This window comes from Hemitrygon akajei, chromosome 14, assembly GCF_048418815.1.
Source record: "Hemitrygon akajei chromosome 14, sHemAka1.3, whole genome shotgun sequence".
NCBI lineage: Eukaryota > Metazoa > Chordata > Chondrichthyes > Myliobatiformes > Dasyatidae > Hemitrygon > Hemitrygon akajei.
Window position 1 is genome coordinate 6,660,042 of NC_133137.1, and position 18,746 is coordinate 6,678,787.

Below are 18,746 nucleotides of genomic sequence, written 5' to 3' on the forward strand. Positions count from 1 at the left end.
TTTTATATTCTAGTCCTCTTGAAATGAGTGCTAACATCACATCTGCCTTCCTTATCACAGACTCAATCTGCAAGTTAACCTTAAGGGAATCCTGCACAAGGACTCCCAAATCCTTGTGTACTTCTGAATTTTGAATTTTCTCTCCATTTAGAAAAATCAACCCTTTCACTTCTACCTATGTGCATGACCATACATTTCTTGACACTGTATTCTATCTGCCACGTCTTTGGCCTTTCTCTCAATCTATCAAAGTCCTTCTGTAGCCTCTCTACTTCCTCAAAACCACCTGCCCTTCCATTTATCTTTGTATAGTCTGCAAAATTTGCAACAAAGTAATCAATTCCATCATAAAAATCATTATTATATAATGTAAAAAGTATCAGTACCAACACAGACCCCTGAGGAACACCAGTAGTCACCAGCAGCCAACGAGAGAAGGCTCTCTTTATTCCCATTCTTTGCCTCCTGCCAATCAGCCACTGCTTTATCCATGCTGTAATCTTCCTTATAATACCATGGGCTTGTAGCTTGTTAAGCAGCCTCATGTGTAGCACTTTGTCAAAGGCCTTCTGAAAATCCAAGTACACAACATCAACCAATTCTCCTTTGTGTATCCTGTTTGCTATTTCTTTGAAGAATTCCAACAGATTTGTCAGGCACGATTTTCCCTTGAGAAAACCTTGCTGACTAACCCCTATTTTATCATGTGCCTTCAAGAACCCCAAAATCACATCCTTGACAATCGACTCCAACATCTTCCCAACACTGAGGTCAGACTATCTGGCCGACAGTTTCCTTTCTTCTGCCTTTCTCCCTTCTTGAACAGTGGACTGATAATTGCAATTTTCTAGTCTCTCTGGAACCACTCCAGAATCTAGTGATTCTTGAAAGATCATTACTAATGGCTCCACAATCTCTTCAGACACCTGTTTCAGAACCCTGGGTGTACACCATTTGTTCCAGGTGACTAATCTACCTTCAGATCTTTCAATTTCCCCAAGAGCCTTCTCCCCAGTAACGGTAACTTCACACACTTCATGACCCCTGACACCTGGAACTTTCACCATACTGCTAGTGTCTTCCACAGTGAAGACTGATGCAAAATACTGATTCAGTTCGTCTGCCATTTCCTTGTACCCCATTACTACCTCTCTAGCATTGTTTTCCAGTGGTCCGATATCCACCTTGTCTCTCTTTTACACTTTATGAATCTGAATAAACTTTTGGTATCCTCTTTAATATTATTGGCTAGCCTACTTTCGTATTCCATCCTAACCTTCTTAAAGACTTTTTTTGCTTGCCTTCTATTTAAGAGCTTCCTAATCCCCTAACTTCTCACTAATTTCTGCTGTATTATATGCCCTCCCTTTCATTTTATTATGTTGGCTTTGACTTCTCTTGTTAGCCGTGGTTGTGTTATCTTGGCTTTGGAATACTTCTTTGTCTTTGGGATGTATATCTTGTGTGTTCAAAATTGCTTCCAGAAAACCAGCCATTGTTAGCCGTGGTTGTGAAAACTGATTAACTCTGCTATTAAAATAGTGAGTTGTCAGGAATTTTGAGAGAATAGGATGAAGGGAAAATCAGTGGGAGAATGTGATTTGTCTGTGAGCTGGCACAGGCTTGATGGACTGAAATGACCTCCAGTATGTGATATGGAAATATATGAAACATGGCCCATGATCTTCCCACTAGAGCAACACAAAGTCACAAACCATAGCTGCCTTGAGAACTCAGAGCAAAATAGTGCTCTGAGTATTAAAAGTAGGCAGCCATCGATCCCAGAGAATCATTGGTTTGCACCCCTGGTGGACTGTGTCCTCTCCAGGGCACAAGCCTGGGCAGGAAGATTTGAAGAACCGGCTGTTGCCCATACAGCGGGCTCCCCCTCTCCACGTCACTGATGTATCCAAGGGAAGGGCAAGTGCCGATACAGCTTGGCACCAGTGCCAGCGCAGAGGTTGCCAGAGTGAAGTTGTAAACAACATCAAACTGCCTTAGAGACCCCGACTCCGGATTTCTTCCTCGAGGTTTACTCCGGAAGCCTTTCCCATGGGTGGGTATGGCTGCAAGGCAACGGAAGTTTTTCTTCTCCCGGGTAGGCTGCCATCTAAGGCTGACGAGCCCCACCTGCCCGAAGCAACTGGTTTTGAGGTGCCAGTGGTCCGCCTTTGTCCCTTCTTTTGTCAGTAGAAACATTTCTGCCGGGCTAAGCCACATGTGAAGGCCAAGAATTGGACCTGGTTGTCAGCAGCTATTAGAGTTGCACAACATTTGGAGCACTTTATAGGTAGTCGGAGCTTATCCCCAAAACCACCCCCGGCTACGACAACCTCAGGAACCTCTGAATATGCACAGCCCAGAAAACCAAGAGTTTGCAGAGACTATACTCTAAAGTTGGTTTCAAAAGAGCAGAGGAAGGAAGCAGAGCCAGGTGTCTGTTGATTGACTGTTAAAGCCTACTTGTCATTATTCAACTAACTGCCAAGCTGCTTATTATTCCCAAACGACAGGGTGATCTGGGGAAATTTAAAATCGGACAACCCTTGCTCACTGCCCAGTAGCACTGGGTGCTAGAGCCCTGGTGTGCTCTCCGTGATCCCTGCCCCAAATCTTTGGCAATATCCTCTCCACTTATACTGCAGGACTGGTAACCAGTGAGCACCCTATTTGGCCACAGTTCGTGTTAAACACGTGGCTGACTTTAGTCATATTTAAGGTATGCTTGGCACAGTGTGTGAGATGCACTAAATGACCTGTTTAATTTCTTTGGAGTGCTTTGGGTTGTGTCATGCCTGACCTGAGGAAGATCAGCCATGATGTAGGCAAACGTAGGAGCAGGGTTGAAAGGCCAGGTGGGTGAACTTCTAATCTAGCAGTCAACAAAATCATATCGGATCTTCCTATTTTCTCAGGATCCCTCGTTGTAACACCACCCCAATCCTGATAGTGATCTGAAGTTTACTGTCCAGGATCCTCAATGAATGACTGTAGCGTGTGGTCCCGATGCTGATGAGGTGCACCTCTTAAAATGGACACCAGGCAAAAGTTAACTGTTGGGGTTGAGGGTGGTTTAGGAATGGGAGGGCGCTGAGTAGGCTACGGTCAATTATGGATAACTCTGAACATCCTCTACATAGCACCATCCAGAGACAGAGAAGCAGTTTCAGCGACAGGTTACTATCGATGCAATGCTCCTCAGACAGGATGAAGAGGTCAATACTCCCCAATGCCATTAGGCTTTACAATTCTACCGCCAGGACTTAAGAACTTTTTAAAAGCTATTATTAATGCTTTTTGAGATAGTGATTTAGATGCATATCATATTTTTTACTGAGTTAAGTATTGTATGTAATTAGTTTTGCTACAACAAGTGTATGGGACATTGGAAAAAAGTTGAATTTCCCCATGGGGATGAATAAAGTATCTATCTATCTATCTATCTATCTATCTATATGCAAGTCAGCTTGTCACATACTGTATATTTGACAACAGAAGTACAGGCTCCCGTAAACTGGCAGCTGTACCGAACCGTTGGAGTAGCAATGATTAAACAGGCTCGCGTGCCCGAATCATCTAGTTCTGTGACATCAATTTTCTATGATTCCTTAATACATGTGAATAGAGCTTCTGATAGTCTATTGCATTAAAATCTTGTACTTCCCAGCCCTGTTGAAGAGTCTCGGTCCAAAACGTCAACTGTTTTCATTTCTGTAGATGCTGCCTGACCTGCTGTGTTTTCCCCAGCATTTTGTGTGTGTTATTCCTCATATGTGCTCTATTTCTCATCATTTGCCTCGATTATAATGATTCCTTGGAGAAGTGGTGATTAGTTTTGTGACCTCTCAATCCGGATATAGCGATATAATAGACTGAATCTAACGTAATACAATCAGTACCATGCAAATGCGTCTCTCATTATTGGTTATGATTCCCAACAACAATGAAACATAGGTCAATGCTCCCCTGGTTTCTCTCTTTTTTGTTAGTCTTGATTATATTGAGAGGACTCTATTAATAGAAATTTATGCCTGCCAGGAATAGTTCTATCTACAGCAAAATCCAAGTGGTGCCTAAAGCAATGCCTATAGCAAAACTGAAAGTTTGAGAACAGCTCACATAAGCACAAGTCAGGGAACATGGCACATAGCAAAAATGTTTAGAGTTCAACTTCTGAACAAATTACTACTTGAGCAAAACTGAACTTGCAGTTAGATCGATTGAAGACAATTGTGATGAATCTAAACGCAACAACGTTGACATTGCAACTGTACAAGATGTTGGTGAGACCGCATCTGGAGTTGTGCGGTTCTAGTTGCCAAGCTATAGGGAAGGATGTGATGCAGCTAGAGAGAGTGGAGATAAAATACACTACGATCTTGCAAAACTTGAGTTATAAGGAGATAAACTGGGATTGTTTAACCTGGAGAGAAGGGGGCTGAGGAGGTGGCCTTTATAAAGGTTCATAAAATCAGAAGAGGCAAGGATAAGGTGGATGGTCAGTCTTTTTCTGACAGTAGTGAGGTCTAAAGCTAGAGGCATAGGTTTAAACTGAGAGGGGAAACATTTAAAAGGGGCCTTAGAAACTGGTTTTTCACATTGAGGGTGATGGGTATACAGAATGTGTTGCCAGTGGAAGTGGTAGAGGCAGCTACAATTAAAATATTTAAAGGACATTTGGCAAGATGCATGGATTGGGAAGATTTGGAAGATATGAGCTAAACGCAGGCAAATGGGATTTGATCAGATAGGCGCCTTGGTTGGCAAGGACATGTTGATTTAAAGGACTATGATGTATGACTATGACCCTATGAAATGCCATGTAATTTGTGCTAACAGTGGAGAAAATATTAGTGCCTCATTTCATTTATTGCGGGCCTGATGCACATTCACAGACCGTAGCTGTGGAACATTTAATGAATTGTAGTGGTAGACATGTAAGTGTAAAGGGAAGGAGCTGGAAATGTGTTCATGTGGCTCTGGATATACAGTCAGATATAAGATAAAGGGCATAATGCTGTTAAAATGAGCTAAACCCAGAGTAAGCACATTTCTGAGTGTTTTGCTGCCTGTTGGGAAGCATGCCTCATTCTCTGGTGGGATTTTTGTTCATCCTGACTTGCTTTCCCTGCCGTGAAGCTCCCTCAAGTTATGTTCAAAATAGTGTATTGCCTAAAATTAATTAGCATAAAGGTAATCAGCGTCACTGGCTTGAATTCTTGTTTACCCACAGAACAAGCAACTATAATTAATCTTATTTCCCTAGACACTATGCATTTTATAAGTCCTCTCTGAGGTTTGTAACTGCAAATATTCCATTCCTGCTCCATTTCTATCCTAAAGGAGGTCAGCAACATGGTCTCTCTCAGACTTCAGGCTGCTGCTGATCTTTCCCACATTTCACAGTTTGATACACAATGCCTCGCCCATACTCCATACTCAAGGAGAGGCACCTTGCCTGCTTTCCCTTTGGCCCATAAGAAAAGCCAGAGCAGGGACAAGATTTGTTGCAGTTTTACTCCAAAATGCAGATGTTCTTAGTTCATGCTTATGTTTTTCCAGTGGTCTCCCTGGCAACTTGCCGCCATGACACTGTAAAATGTTCACGTGTACCTTGGGAAATAACCTGGTTATCCAATATGTTTACAAGTTGGTGTGCAAACTATTCACATACTCTGCTGGCTGACTGAGTGCCTGTGACGCTGCTGTTTTGCTGAGAAGGGGGCACACCATACGTCTCTCCTATCCAGTCAGGATTACAGGTGGAACACACATGAAATTGCAGAGAGAACAACGCATCCTAGTTTAGCGATATTTTACCTGATCCCTTTTGTAGTCCTGGAGAGTGTGGTTGCTCCCTTACACACAAAAGAACATGCCTTCTACGGTCACTTTCCTTCGTGAGTCTTACAAGGTTTCTCTGGCCCCTTTGAACACTCTCTCCTGTCCCTCCTCCTACCGTCATTGCTAGATCCATTCATTCAGTAGGTGGAGGAGAGTTGCTTTGTGGTAATGTGGGCTTTCTCGAGTTGGCTGCAGGGATTGCACATGCTGGGCTGAATGGTGGTAGCTGAGAGAACTTGCAACGTGTCAGTTGGTAACGGTGAGCAGAAACAGAGTCACAGGGACAATACTGCAAACCAAACAGCTGAGTTCTCATGCTTCCTGTGACAGCGTTGCAGAGACCCACCTGGCAGCTTTAACACCAAACGTGACACAGAGGCAATTTAAAGGTCAGCTTTATTTGTCACATGTACATCAACACATACAGTGAAATGTGCTGTTTTCATCAAATCAAATCAATGAAGATTGTGCCGGGTAGCCTGCAAGAGCTGCCATACTTCTGGTGTCAACATAACATGCCCACAACTCACTAAACCTGACCCACACTCGAATGTGGGAGGGAACTGGAGCACCCAGAGGAAACCCACAGGGCCACGAGGAGAACATACAAACTCGTGACAGACAGAAGTGAGAATTGAGCCCTGACCTTTCAGCCTTGCCCTGATTGCTGTAAGACGTTGCACTAACCACCACGCTAAAGTTTCCAGGCCATAATTTGTCTGAAACCTGCACTACTCTCGTAACTTGGTTATGTCAGTGGTAGGAATTACAAGTGGGCGGGCACTACTAGTGAGTGTGGGGATGGAGTGATCGAGGATTTCGATGGCACAGGTTTGGGAGGTGGAGAGAGAAGGAGCATGAGGGAGTAATCATTGACGGGCTGGTGATGGGTGGGGAACTGTAGTATTTGATGATGAGGAGTTAGATTTGGGAATGGCTGTGCAATGTGGGGTGGGGTAGAAGTGCGGTAATAGGGTTAGTGCAGCGAGGGGGTGTCCAAAGAATCAGGTAAGAATTCTACTTATATTGTAACCTTCATTGGTTCACTCTGAAAGTGAAGACCTTGCTGCCCCAGGAGTGTTGTGAAATGGGACAACATGGGCCAATTTCTCCAGCATTTCTGCAGAAGGGTCATGGCATAACTTTGTCCTGTGTACACTGGTCTAGATACTGTATCAGGATGGTTGGCATCCCTTGTGACAGGAAGTGCTGGGTTGAATTTTGTGACAGGCAGAATTTAAGAACATTTGAGGAGGCTATTTGAACCCTGGCCCCTGCTCAGTCTTCAGTAAGCTCTTTTGCTTCTGCACTTGTTTCCTCCACTAACCCTGTCTCTTGACTCCTCTAACATCTAAAAATGTAATGAGTTCTAACCTGAATATACTCAGCAACTGAGCTTCCACAGCTTTTTGAGTAGAGTAGTCTAAATGTTCATCATCTTCTGGGTGAAGAAATTTCTTCATTATCCTGAATGGCCAACTCCTTATTTTGAGTCTAAGAATCTTCGTTCTAGATGCCCCTTCCAGGGAAAGCGTCATCATTTACTATGCCAAACGCTGTAAGAACTTTGAATGTGTAAACTCAAATCTCTTTGCATTCGTCTAAATTCAAGAGACTATAGGACTTATCAGCTCAATCTTTCCTCAAATGATAAACACGCAACCACAGGAAACCTCCCTTTATTTATTTATTTACAGGATGTGGGTGGTGCCAGCTAAGCCGACATTTATTGCCCTAGTTGCCCTTGAGAAGGGAGTGATGAGCTGCCTTCTTGAAATGCTGCGGTCCCTGAGGTGTAGGTATACCCACAGTGCTGTTAGGGAGGGAATTCCATGATTTTGACCCAGCGACAATGAAGGAACGGTGATATGGTTCCAAGTCAGGATGGTGAGTGACTTGGAGGGAGATTTCCAAGTGGTGGCGTTCCCAGGTATCTGCTGTTTTCGTTCTTCTAGATGGTACGGGTCGTGGGTCTGGAAGGTGCTGTCTTAGGAACTTCAGTGTGTCGTTGCAGTGCATCTTGTAGATAGTACACACTGCTGTAACTGTTCATCAATGGTGGGGGGATTGGATGCATGTGGAAGGGGTACCAATCAGGTGGGCTGCCTTGTACTGGATGCTGTCAAGCTTATTGAGTGTTGATGGAGCTGCACTCATCCAGGTGAGTGCCGAGTATTCCATTACACTCCTGATCTGAGTCTTGTAGACGGTGGACAGGCTTTGGGGAGTCAGGAGGTGAGTTACACACCGCAGAATTCCTAGCCGTTAACCTTGCTGCTTTCTTCTTATAGCAGGTATATGTTTCCTTAGATAGGAGTACCAGACCAATACATGTGCTGTTTCACCAGGGCCCTATATAATCGGGACAGTCGTGCTATTGAAATCTACTTGAAACAAAGGCCAGCATATTGTTTGCCTTCTTCATTGCTTGTTGAACCTGCATATTAACATTCAGTGATCCATGTACAAAGATACCCTGGTTCTCCTAACACCAACACTGATTATCCTTTCCCCATTTAAAAATGGTTTGCCTTTCCAATTTTCCTACCAAAGTGAATCATTTCCACATTATTTTCAATCTGGCAAGTCCTTGTCCAGTCTTTTCACCAGTCTGTAACTCCTCTGTGCTATCCAGCTCTGTAACATCAGCAAACAAAAATATATTGTATTATACTTGATTCCTGAGGTCCCAGCACTGAACCTTGCTGAACCCACTTGGCAAAGGCTCCCAATCTGAAAATGATCTTTTTATTCTTACTTTCTGTCTTCTGGCAATGCCAATTGTCAATCCACACCAGTACACTGTACACCACAATTGTGTTTAATAATCTTTCCAGGGATATCTGATTAAAGTTGTTCAGATATACCATATCACCACACACAAAATGCTGGAGGGACTCAGCAGGCCGAGCAGCGCCTATGGAAAAGAGTACTGTCGCCATTGAGGGCCAAGACCCTTCAGCAGGACTTGTTAGTCTCTTGTATGTGATATCAGTTGCATTGCCCTTATCTATAATGGCTAGTTACACTTCAAAAAATTCTAACAGGCTTGTTAAAGAAAGGTCCCTTTCTTAAATCCATATTGACTCTTTGCCATCCTGTTACTAATTTCCAGTAGTTTCTCTGCCATGGATATTAGGCTTCAGGTCAATAATCCTGGCTTTCTCTTCCTTGCTCTTTTAAAATAATGTGCTTGTATTTTCTACCTTTAAATTGAAAACACTCAGCAAGTTTGTGGGAAGAGAAACAGTTGATGTTTAACGTTTCAGCTCTGGAACCCTTCATCCAGAGCCTTTACTTCCTGAGGAGCATCAAGAAAGCTCACCTCTGTCCCAGGATACTGATGGACTTTTACCGCTGTACCATTGAGAACATACTCACCAACTGCATCTCAGTGTGGTATGGCAATTGTCCTGTTTCAGACCGCAAAGCACTCCAGCGTGTGGTGAAAACTGCCCAGCGGATTATCGGCACCCAATTGCCCACCATTGAGAACATCTACCATAAACGCTCCCTGGGCAGGGTGAAAAGCATTATCAAGGATGCATCTCACCCTAACCATGGACTTTATACTGTCTTCCCATCCAGTAGGTGCTACATGAGCCTCCGCTCCGGCACCAGCGGGCACAGTAAGAGCTTCTTCCCTGAGGCTGTGACCCTGCTGAACTTCACATCACAGTGCTAAGCAGTATTGCACCCATATTGTACTGTCTCAGTACTTTTATATTCACAGTCATTTTGTAAATAACACTATTCTTTGCATTTCTGGTTAGATGCTAACTGGATTTAATTTGGCTTTGTATCTGTACTCAGCACAATGACAATAAAGTTGAATCTAATCTAATCTAATCAGAACTGGGGAAAAGAGAAAAAATGACAAGTTAATTTTAGGTAGTGGCAAAGGTGTGAGAGGAGAATGGGTAGAATCTCTGAAAGGGTGAGACCAGATAACCTAATATGGCAGGTAAGCTTCAGTTAAGGAGAAAATATTATTCCAGTTGACCCATTTTCTCCTCATATGCCTAAACTACCATTTCTGGAGTGAATCCATTTCTTCTAGGTCATGTATGTCCTTTCGTAGGTACGGAAACCAAAACTGTTACTCAACACACCACGAAGGGTGATGCAGTGGCAGTAAGACTTCCTTTTTCCTGGGTTCAAATTCTTTCCTGATAAAAGTTAACATATCATGTTCCCTTCTAATCACTTGCTACATCTAATGTTAGACTTCAGTGACTTGAGAACAAGCACTTCCAGCTCCCCGGCGCATCGTTGTTACCCAGAAGAATCATCTTAACTTCAAAGAGCTGGGTGGGTTTTCCCTGCTTTTATTTCAGTGTTCTGTTATTAATTTCTCTGGGAACAATCTCACTTGATTATGTATAACAAGTTCATGGTGAGAATTCTGTCCTGATGGAAGGAGGATCACCCCACCTCCAATGCTTCTCCACCATCACCTATTTGAAGTTAATTCAGTACATTTTGGCCGTTAGCTGTTTCATGGAAATAGTTCAAAAGTTATAAAAAAGACAAACTGAGTAATGAAATTATGTGTTTAACTGAAGTACAAAACAAATTAGAACATTACCAATACTACTACACTACTATAAAACTGTGTATCAGTTTCTAATAGTTCTCTCTCAATGAAGGAATTCATCCAGTGTATGCTGCCCTGTTCCTTTGATTAACTGTAAGTGAACAAAATCAGCGCAGACACCTACTGTAGATAATGGGCGGCCTTCATAAAATGCTTTTGATGATTGCATCCTTCAAATCTTCATTTTCATTGTAACATTCAAGGTGATTGTCGATACCTTCAAATTCTTTGTAGTTCTCCTGGCTGTTTCCAAGCCTGAGTGCTTGAAAATGCAGTGAGCAAAACAGTTCAGAATTGTCTTCCTGCTTATTTCTCATCAACTGTCAGTGACAAAAATCACTGCTTTTTGAACATAAACTCAAACAACTGACATTAATTAAAAACTGTTCTAGCACGGTGTAGTGGTAATGGCCACACAAGTGCACGCATCTGACACTAGTTAGAAACTGTTCAGTAACAGTCTCCTGCTTCAGTTAAGTGGCATAGTGTCCCAGGTAAACAATCCAGGTTATTTTCTCGATGAGTTTTTGTTCTTTAAGAGTTCCAAATAAGAGGCTATATGAGTAACCGATGGCCCAATTGACTGGAATCCATTATGACAGGAATTTATCTAAAAAACCTGAACCAACCCAATAGCAGACCTTCAGAGTCCTTGGACATGCAAGCAGTGTAAATCACTGCTCTGTCAGATATGCTCCAACAAATGGCATGGTTTGCTTAACGGTTAGCTGTAACAGCGCCAGTGATCAGGGTTTGATTCCCTCTGTTGTCTGTAAGGAGTTTGTATGTTCTCTCCATGACCATGTGGGTTTTCTCTGGGTTCCTTCTAGACTCCAAAGAGGTATGGGTTAATAGATTAATGGATCAGATGTGTGTAATTGAGTGGCTCAGGCTCATTGGGCTGGTATGGCCTGTTTCCATGATGTGTTTCTAAGTAAATGAAACAATAAAAGAACATGTAAATCACGGTGAGGTCCTCTGCATTTATAGCAAACAACCATATTCAGATTGAATTATGTGGAGCAAACCTACCAAATCAATCTCTGCTGTAAATCTGGTAATTTATGGCTGTTCCCTCTATGAAAAAAATCATTCTTGTATCTTTCACAAACTGACCTGAAGTCTGGGAGATCTTCAACACATGATACAGAATTAAATTTCAAAGGCAGCCATTAACTTAAAAAAAGAGCAATAAATCCTGATAGTCAAAAAAAAATGTAAAGTGCTTTTGTGCAAGTTGGCAGTGATGCCTGCATGATACGATGAGCATACAATAGGTTCAGTACTTCACAGTTTATAAACTCAACTGAGCAGACAATTGTAATGCCGGTTTTTGAACTGTAATGACGGTAGATTAGCCATCATCTTGAGTACAAGACATCAATGGAGAGCTGACATCCCACATTACTTCTGACCTAATTTTCTTTTCCTTTGACACAGTGTGGGTTGATTATTATTTTTGATACAATTTTATGATAATTGCATTGGCCAATCACACTTTCAAAATCTCTTCCATAGGTACATTGCTCTTGCATAAAATACTTTGCAGTGGCTTTCAAAGTTTTCTTGCTGATTTCAAATCACAGCTGTGTGGCATTGTGTGGGACTATTTTCTAACAGTACAGGGTCCAAGTCCATGATTATTGTTCTGAACATTCCAGATATTGAATGTTCTTGTTAGAAGGTTGGGCCTAATTAGTGCTGTTGGAGAAAAAAGGTGGGTGATAAATTGTGTTTCTATTATTAATCATCCAGTGTGAGAAAAGTAAATGGAAAATGGAGCGAAATAGTGATCGTGATTGTTTATTTTCTCTTAAATGCTTGATGAATGGGTTTATCATTGATTTTTAATCTGCCGTTAAAACTCTGGAATGTAGAAAATGTGATGTTTACAGCTTTTTTTTGATCCTTTGATTCGTACAACTTACGACTAGCCAAGTTTATCTGCCCTTTCTCATTATAGAGTTCAGCCAATCTACACAGAAGACAGGACCAAATGTGGCAGGAAACAGACAGCAGCTGTTTCTCTTTGCAGACTTCAACAACTCAGCCCAGGGAACACCGGGGGAAGAACCAGCTGAAGAGCCAACCAATAAGAAGATGAGAAGGAACAGGTTCAAGTGGGGCCCTGCTTCACAGCAAATATTGTTTCAGGCCTATGAGAGGCAGAAGAATCCAAGTAAAGAGGAACGAGAGGCCTTGGTTGAAGAATGCAACAGGTCAGCTAACCAGCAGGGTGAAAGCCTTTGTGGAATAACCAGCTAGTGCCCTGGGGCCAAATAATTCCATAATGAAGAATATAATTGGTTCCAGACAAGGTCTGGATTGGGGGTTTGTAGATCTTTAGTACCATCTCCAAGTATTTTGGAGTCTGAATCTTAATGATTTGTTTTCTGGTAGGTTGAACAGGGAACAATTCATTAAGGGTCCAATACATTACTGAACACTGTAGACTGGAAAGACACCAGGTTTACACCTTGTCTGATCTTATTGATTGTATGAGTTACTATATTTGGCTATAACATTTCCAAGCCATCAAGCTATGAAGGAGAAAGTCTACTGGGAATTGTTTGTGTGGGCTTAATTTGAGCAGGGCATTGAATAAACCTTTGATATCCTTTGATCTCTCTCTTGTGAGGTCATCCATCAGCATTGAGGATGACTTGTACTCACCATGGTTCCATGTGTTCTGAGGAGGCTAATGGGTCCAATCAAAGAACCGCAATCTCTTCTATGAAGGTGGTAGTAACTGGTGGGAGGGTGGTTGGAGGGTGCTATTTTCTGTCATTTATGCTGGGCTTCTATGTGCTCTCAGCACAAGGACTTGAAGTTCCCTGTTCCATTCCAACTGCTCCTTCTCCGCATTGAGCAGACATGGCCCAAGGATGATGCATTTCTTCAAGCTGGCTTTGAGAATATCCTTGAATTTTTTTTTTCCACCTTCCACTTGGCAATCTTCCCTCAGCAGAACCCAAATTAGAGTAGGCATTTTGAGAGTCTGGTATCAGAGATATGATCAATGTGGCTGCCCAAATGGAGCTGGCTGAGTGTAATTATAGCAAAACTTGGATGATGGGTTTTATTTGCTTTTTCCTGCAGTGGATTTGGAGGATTTTGCTGAGGTGGTATCTCATCAGTGCTCTGAGTTTATCCAGGTCTCAGAAGCATACTCAGGAGGAATCTAACTTTGTGCAATCCCTCTCCCACTGGTTGACTTTATGATGGAAGGAAGTCTCAGAATGTCAGGGAGTGCCTGGTAGAGCACCCTTCTCATCATTCACTTGAAGTCTCGGAAGGGCAGGGCAATGCCTGGGAGAAGATATCTCCCATTACTGAGAGATAACTCCAGAGATAAAAAAGTGACTTCACAAGTAATGCTGCTTACCTGAGGAGTATTAGATGAAAGTGTGTGTTCAAAGAAACATGAGGACAGGCTTCTCCTTTACAGGATTAGGGAGATTCAGAAAAATGCAAAACACCGGAGGACCTCAGAGGGCCAGGCAGCATCAATGGAGGGGAATGGATGGTTTGTTTTCCGGGTGGAGACCTTTCCTCTAGAGACTGAGGATTTTCAGAGCAGCTAAGCTCATCAGTAGTTTTTATACACACCAACTCTCTATTTAGTTTTGATTCCCCTTCCTGTCTGTATACCCTTTGATATCCTTGCTTTCCAATATGGTATCATCCTGCTTTTTATATCCCTCAATTGATTATATTTACGGCTATCTACATATTACATTCAACATTTTCTTAATTTTCTCTGTCAGCTTGTAGGTTTCCTTGGAGGTTTGTTTGAATCAATTTGTACTTTGATGATGACCTGGTATTGTGGATTCCCTATCTATCCTCTACCAGAGTTAATCTAATAGACAAGTCACTTACAATTATCTAGTCAAGTTAGAGCCTGACACGGTCACAGTTGCCCAATCCAGGACATACTCTCTACCGGAGCCTGAGCATGCTCATTCAGTGTTTTAGGTGCAGCTTCTTCCCCTCCATTCTTATTATCACATAGTAATTTTTTTTTGTTGTATTGCACTTTACTGTTGCCACATAACAAAAAAAATTATCATTTATCAGCGATAATAAACCTGGTTCTTATTCTGATCATACTGTTCAACCAATGTCTTAGATTCACCTTTTCCATTCCTTAGTAGGCCCTATCTCACCAGCAGAATGGACCCACTTAATGTCGTGGTTGAGTAAGGGGGTGACTTCAACCTTGACTACAGTCAAGGCATCAGGTCAAACATTGGTAATAATCTTATGACATCCACTTGACACTCAATGTCTTACCTTGGTCTTTAGCTTAAATACCATTTGGATGATACAGTGAAAATAGCACCAAATGTACCCTAGAACGGAATGTAAATGGACTTCACCAATATGGCTTGTTGGTATAATGAATGGCTGAATTCTGAAGGACTGAGTCTGCAGTAATTGCAGAAGGATAACCACTGAATCTACAGTCAAGGAAAAACATTGAGTGTTAAGTGGAAAATATAGGGTCGTGTCTTTGCCAATGTTTGTAGTCAGTGTTGAAGATTACCAAGATAACTCATGGAAATGGCCACTGCAGTATGTCAAAGGGGTATGCAGGAGCAACACCGGGATGAAATAGAAAACTGAGCATAAAATCATACAATCATAAGATAAAGGAGCAGAAACAGGCAGCGTGTCGCCCACCCCACTCAATCATGGCTGACATTTTTCTGAACTCCATTCTCCTAATAGGTTCTCAAATCAAGAGCCTATCTCTGCCTTAAGTACACACAATGACTTAACCTCCTTAGTCTTCTGTGCTAACAAATTCCACTGATTAACCATCCTCTGTCTGAAGACATTACTCCTCATCTCGATTTTAAAAGGACATCCCTTTATTTTGAGGCTGTGCCCTCGGATCCTAGAGTCCCCTACTCATGGAAGTATCCTCGTCGCATGGGAAACAAAGAACCCAAAGAGCTCACTGATACCATCGCCAATGGATTAGCTCGAAACTTTGCAGTGTTTCCATTCCCATTTGCAAATGGTGGTGGACAAGTTAAAGGGAGAGAAGGCTCAATGAAGATTTCTGCCTTCAATATTGACATCAACCCATCACGTCAACACTAAAAATAAAGTTGAAGCGTTTTAACCATCAACAGGCCCAAGTATCGAGTGGATAGCAAATCTCTATTTTTTCCTAAAATTCCTACAACAAGTTATTTCTTGGCAGGATTATTCTTCCCCTGTGATGTTAAGAAAGGCTTGAGTTCACTGGACTTAAACAAGTCTATACATCCTGATGTTCAATATTCAAAGTAAATTTATTTTCAAAGTATGATTATGTTATCATATACTACCCTGAGATTCATTTTCTTGCAGGCATTCACAGCAGAGCAACAAAATACAATAGCATCAATAAAAAACTACATAAAAGTACTGACAAACGATGAATGTGCAAAAGAAGTCAAACTGTCCATATACAAAAATAAGCAAGTAATAATAATAATAAGGAGAAAAAAGTAAATAAATAATGCTGAGAACATGAGTTGCAGAGTCCTTGAAAATGAGTCCGTAGCTTGTGGAATCAGTTCAGTGTTGAAGTGAGGGAAGTTATCCACGCTGGTTCAAGAGCCTGATGGTTGAAGGGTAATATCTGTTATTGAACCTGGTGATGTGGGACCAAGGATTCTAAAGCTGTGAGCGTAGTCCGCTGCTCTACTGGCTTTACACTTATGATGGTGTGGCTAAGCACAGCTCCAATACCATACTCAAATTTGCTGTCTTGGGCCAAATCAAAGGTAGTGATGAATCGGCATATAGGAGGGAGATTGAAGATCTGGCTGAATGGTGTCATAACAACAACATCCCACTCAATGTCAGCAAGACCAAGGAGCTGATTATTGACTTCAGGAGAAGGAAACCAGAGGTCTGAGAGCCAGTCCTCATCAGAGGATCAGAGGTGGAGGGGGTTAACAACTTTAAATATCTAGCTGTAATTGTTTTGGAGGACCTGACCTGTGCCCAGCATTTAAGTGCAATTATGAAGAAAGCATGGCAGCACCTCTACTTCCTCAGGAGTTTGTGGAGATTTAGTGTGGCATCTAACTTTGATGAACTTCTATTGATGTGTAGTGGAGAGTATATTGAGTGGCTGCATCATGGCCCGGTATGGAAACACCAATGCCCTTGAACAGAAAATCTTATAAAAAGTCGTAGATACGGCCCAGTCCATCACGGGTAAAGCCCTCTCCTTCATTGAGCACACTGCACGGGGGCACTGTCACAGGAGCATTGCATCCAGGCTCCCACCATCTAGGACATGCTCTTTTCTTGTTGCTGCCATCAGGAAGAAGGTACAGAGCCTCAAGACTCATACAACCAGGCACAGGAATAGTTACTAGCCCTCAACCATCAAACTCTTGAACCAAAGGGGAAAACTTCACTGAACTTCACTTGCCCCATCATTGAAATGTTCCCACAACCACTGTTCCCACTTTCAAGGACTCTTCATCTCATGTTGTCAATATTTATCACTTATTTATTATTATTATTATTATTTCTTTCTTTTTGCATTCTGTTTTTGTTGTCTCTGTACTCAGGTTGTACACCCTAGTTGGGTGGTCTTTCATTGATTCTGTTATGGTTATTATTTTATGGATTTATTGAGTATGCCTGCAAGAAAATGAATCACAGGGTTGTATATGGTGACATATATGTGCTTTGATAATAAATTTACTTTGAATTGTACTTTCTTCCCAATGGTAGCAGTGAGAGGGAACCAGGCAGATGTTTTGGCTATAGTACTGAAAACTATCTATACTGCTGGCCAACCTGTTCCACCACATTTACAATACTGGTGTCTGCATAGTGTTTTGGGAAAGTTTTTCTGTATGCTTGTTCACAATAAGCAGGACAAATCCAAACCAATCTGCTCTCAATCATTAGCAAAGTGATGGAAAGTATGATCAACATTGCTGGCAGAAACAGTTCCTCTATAACCAGCTCACCAATGGTCATCTCCGTTCCAGGACCACATGGAAGTAAGAGAAGCTGGCTTGCTGGCTGCCCCCAGCACACAATCTTTTTAAGGCAATTCACCGTATGTTTCAACGTACATGTGACAGATAAACTTGAATCTTGAATCAAGGCAGCTTGTAATCAAATGTGAACTGAGAAAACAACGTACAATGGAAACTAGGGGAAACTCCACACTAGTTAGTGTATGCCTTGCTTTAGAGATGGCAACTGAGGCTACGAGAGGCAAATGTTGAAGGAAGCGAACCCTGACCTTTACCATCGTCAGCTACTTATCAGCGACTTCCTTTCATATCTTGCCCTGATGGTGCCGCCTTTGCCCAGCGTAGCTTTTTACTTCTTTCCCTGTGTGGAATGTGTGGGGTGAATGAACATCAAGATAGCAAACGATTTAGACTTATTTTGCATAGAACTGCTCTGCCATTAAAGTTACATCAAAAAAGGTACAAACTCACCCCAGCATTGCCTCAGTCGCAAATCCTGTGTTTAAAAAAAAGACAGGAATGTGCTATCAATTCACATCTTGACACTGAAATTTTGTTGAGATTCAATTTTTTTTAAATATTTAAGCCTCAGTCGGTGTTCCTTGGCAGCAATGCTGTTAGTAACTCATGGAGCAACGTATCACCGTGGAGAAGTAAACAAGGCTGTCAGTGGAGTGTGATCTTACTAAACCCAGTGATATTGTCTTGGTAATTTTCTAAGATAGGTGTCTGTGCTGGATGTAAGGAGAGAGCAAAAACGCTGTGAAGCTTTAGAATTAGAATCAGAGCCAGGTTTAATATCGCCGGCATATGTTGTGAAATCTGTGATGCGGCAGTGGTACATTGCAATACATACATAATAATAAAAACTGAATTACAGTAAATATATATATATACTGTATAAAAGTTCAATTAAATAAGTAGTGCAAAAAAGTAGTGAGGTAGTGTTCATGGGTTCAATGTCCATTCAGAAATCTGATGGCGGAGGTGAAGAGGAAGTTCCTGAATAGTTGAGTATGTGCCTTTAGGCGACTGTACCTCCTCGATAGTAGCAAAAGAAGAGAGGATGGCCTGGGTGATGGGGGTCCTTAATGATGTACACTGCCTTTTTGAGGCATCACTCCTTGAAGATGTCCTGGATGCTGGGGAGGCTAGTGCTTATGATGGAGCTGATTGAGTTTGCAACTTTCTGCAGCTTGAAAGAGAGTGGATATCAACCAGATTTTTTTCTGAATCGGTGTTAATCGAGTCATAAAATTTTTGTTCTTTAAATAGCTGCTTCCAGCATGGGAAAGGAAATT

General features: G+C 42.0%; 1 protein-coding gene across 4 annotated transcripts in view; it reads left to right on the forward strand.

Annotated features, from left to right (window-relative positions):
* LOC140738265 (hepatocyte nuclear factor 1-alpha-like) overlaps window positions 1-18,746 on the forward strand; it is a 219,673-nt gene that overhangs the window by 37,354 nt on the left and 163,573 nt on the right. For all 4 annotated transcript variants that reach the window (XM_073065428.1, XM_073065427.1, XM_073065426.1 and 1 more), the window contains exon 3: window positions 12,405-12,660. In XM_073065428.1, the coding sequence (XP_072921529.1) occupies window positions 12,405-12,660 (256 nt within the window). The remainder of the gene's footprint in view (window positions 1-12,404; window positions 12,661-18,746) is intronic.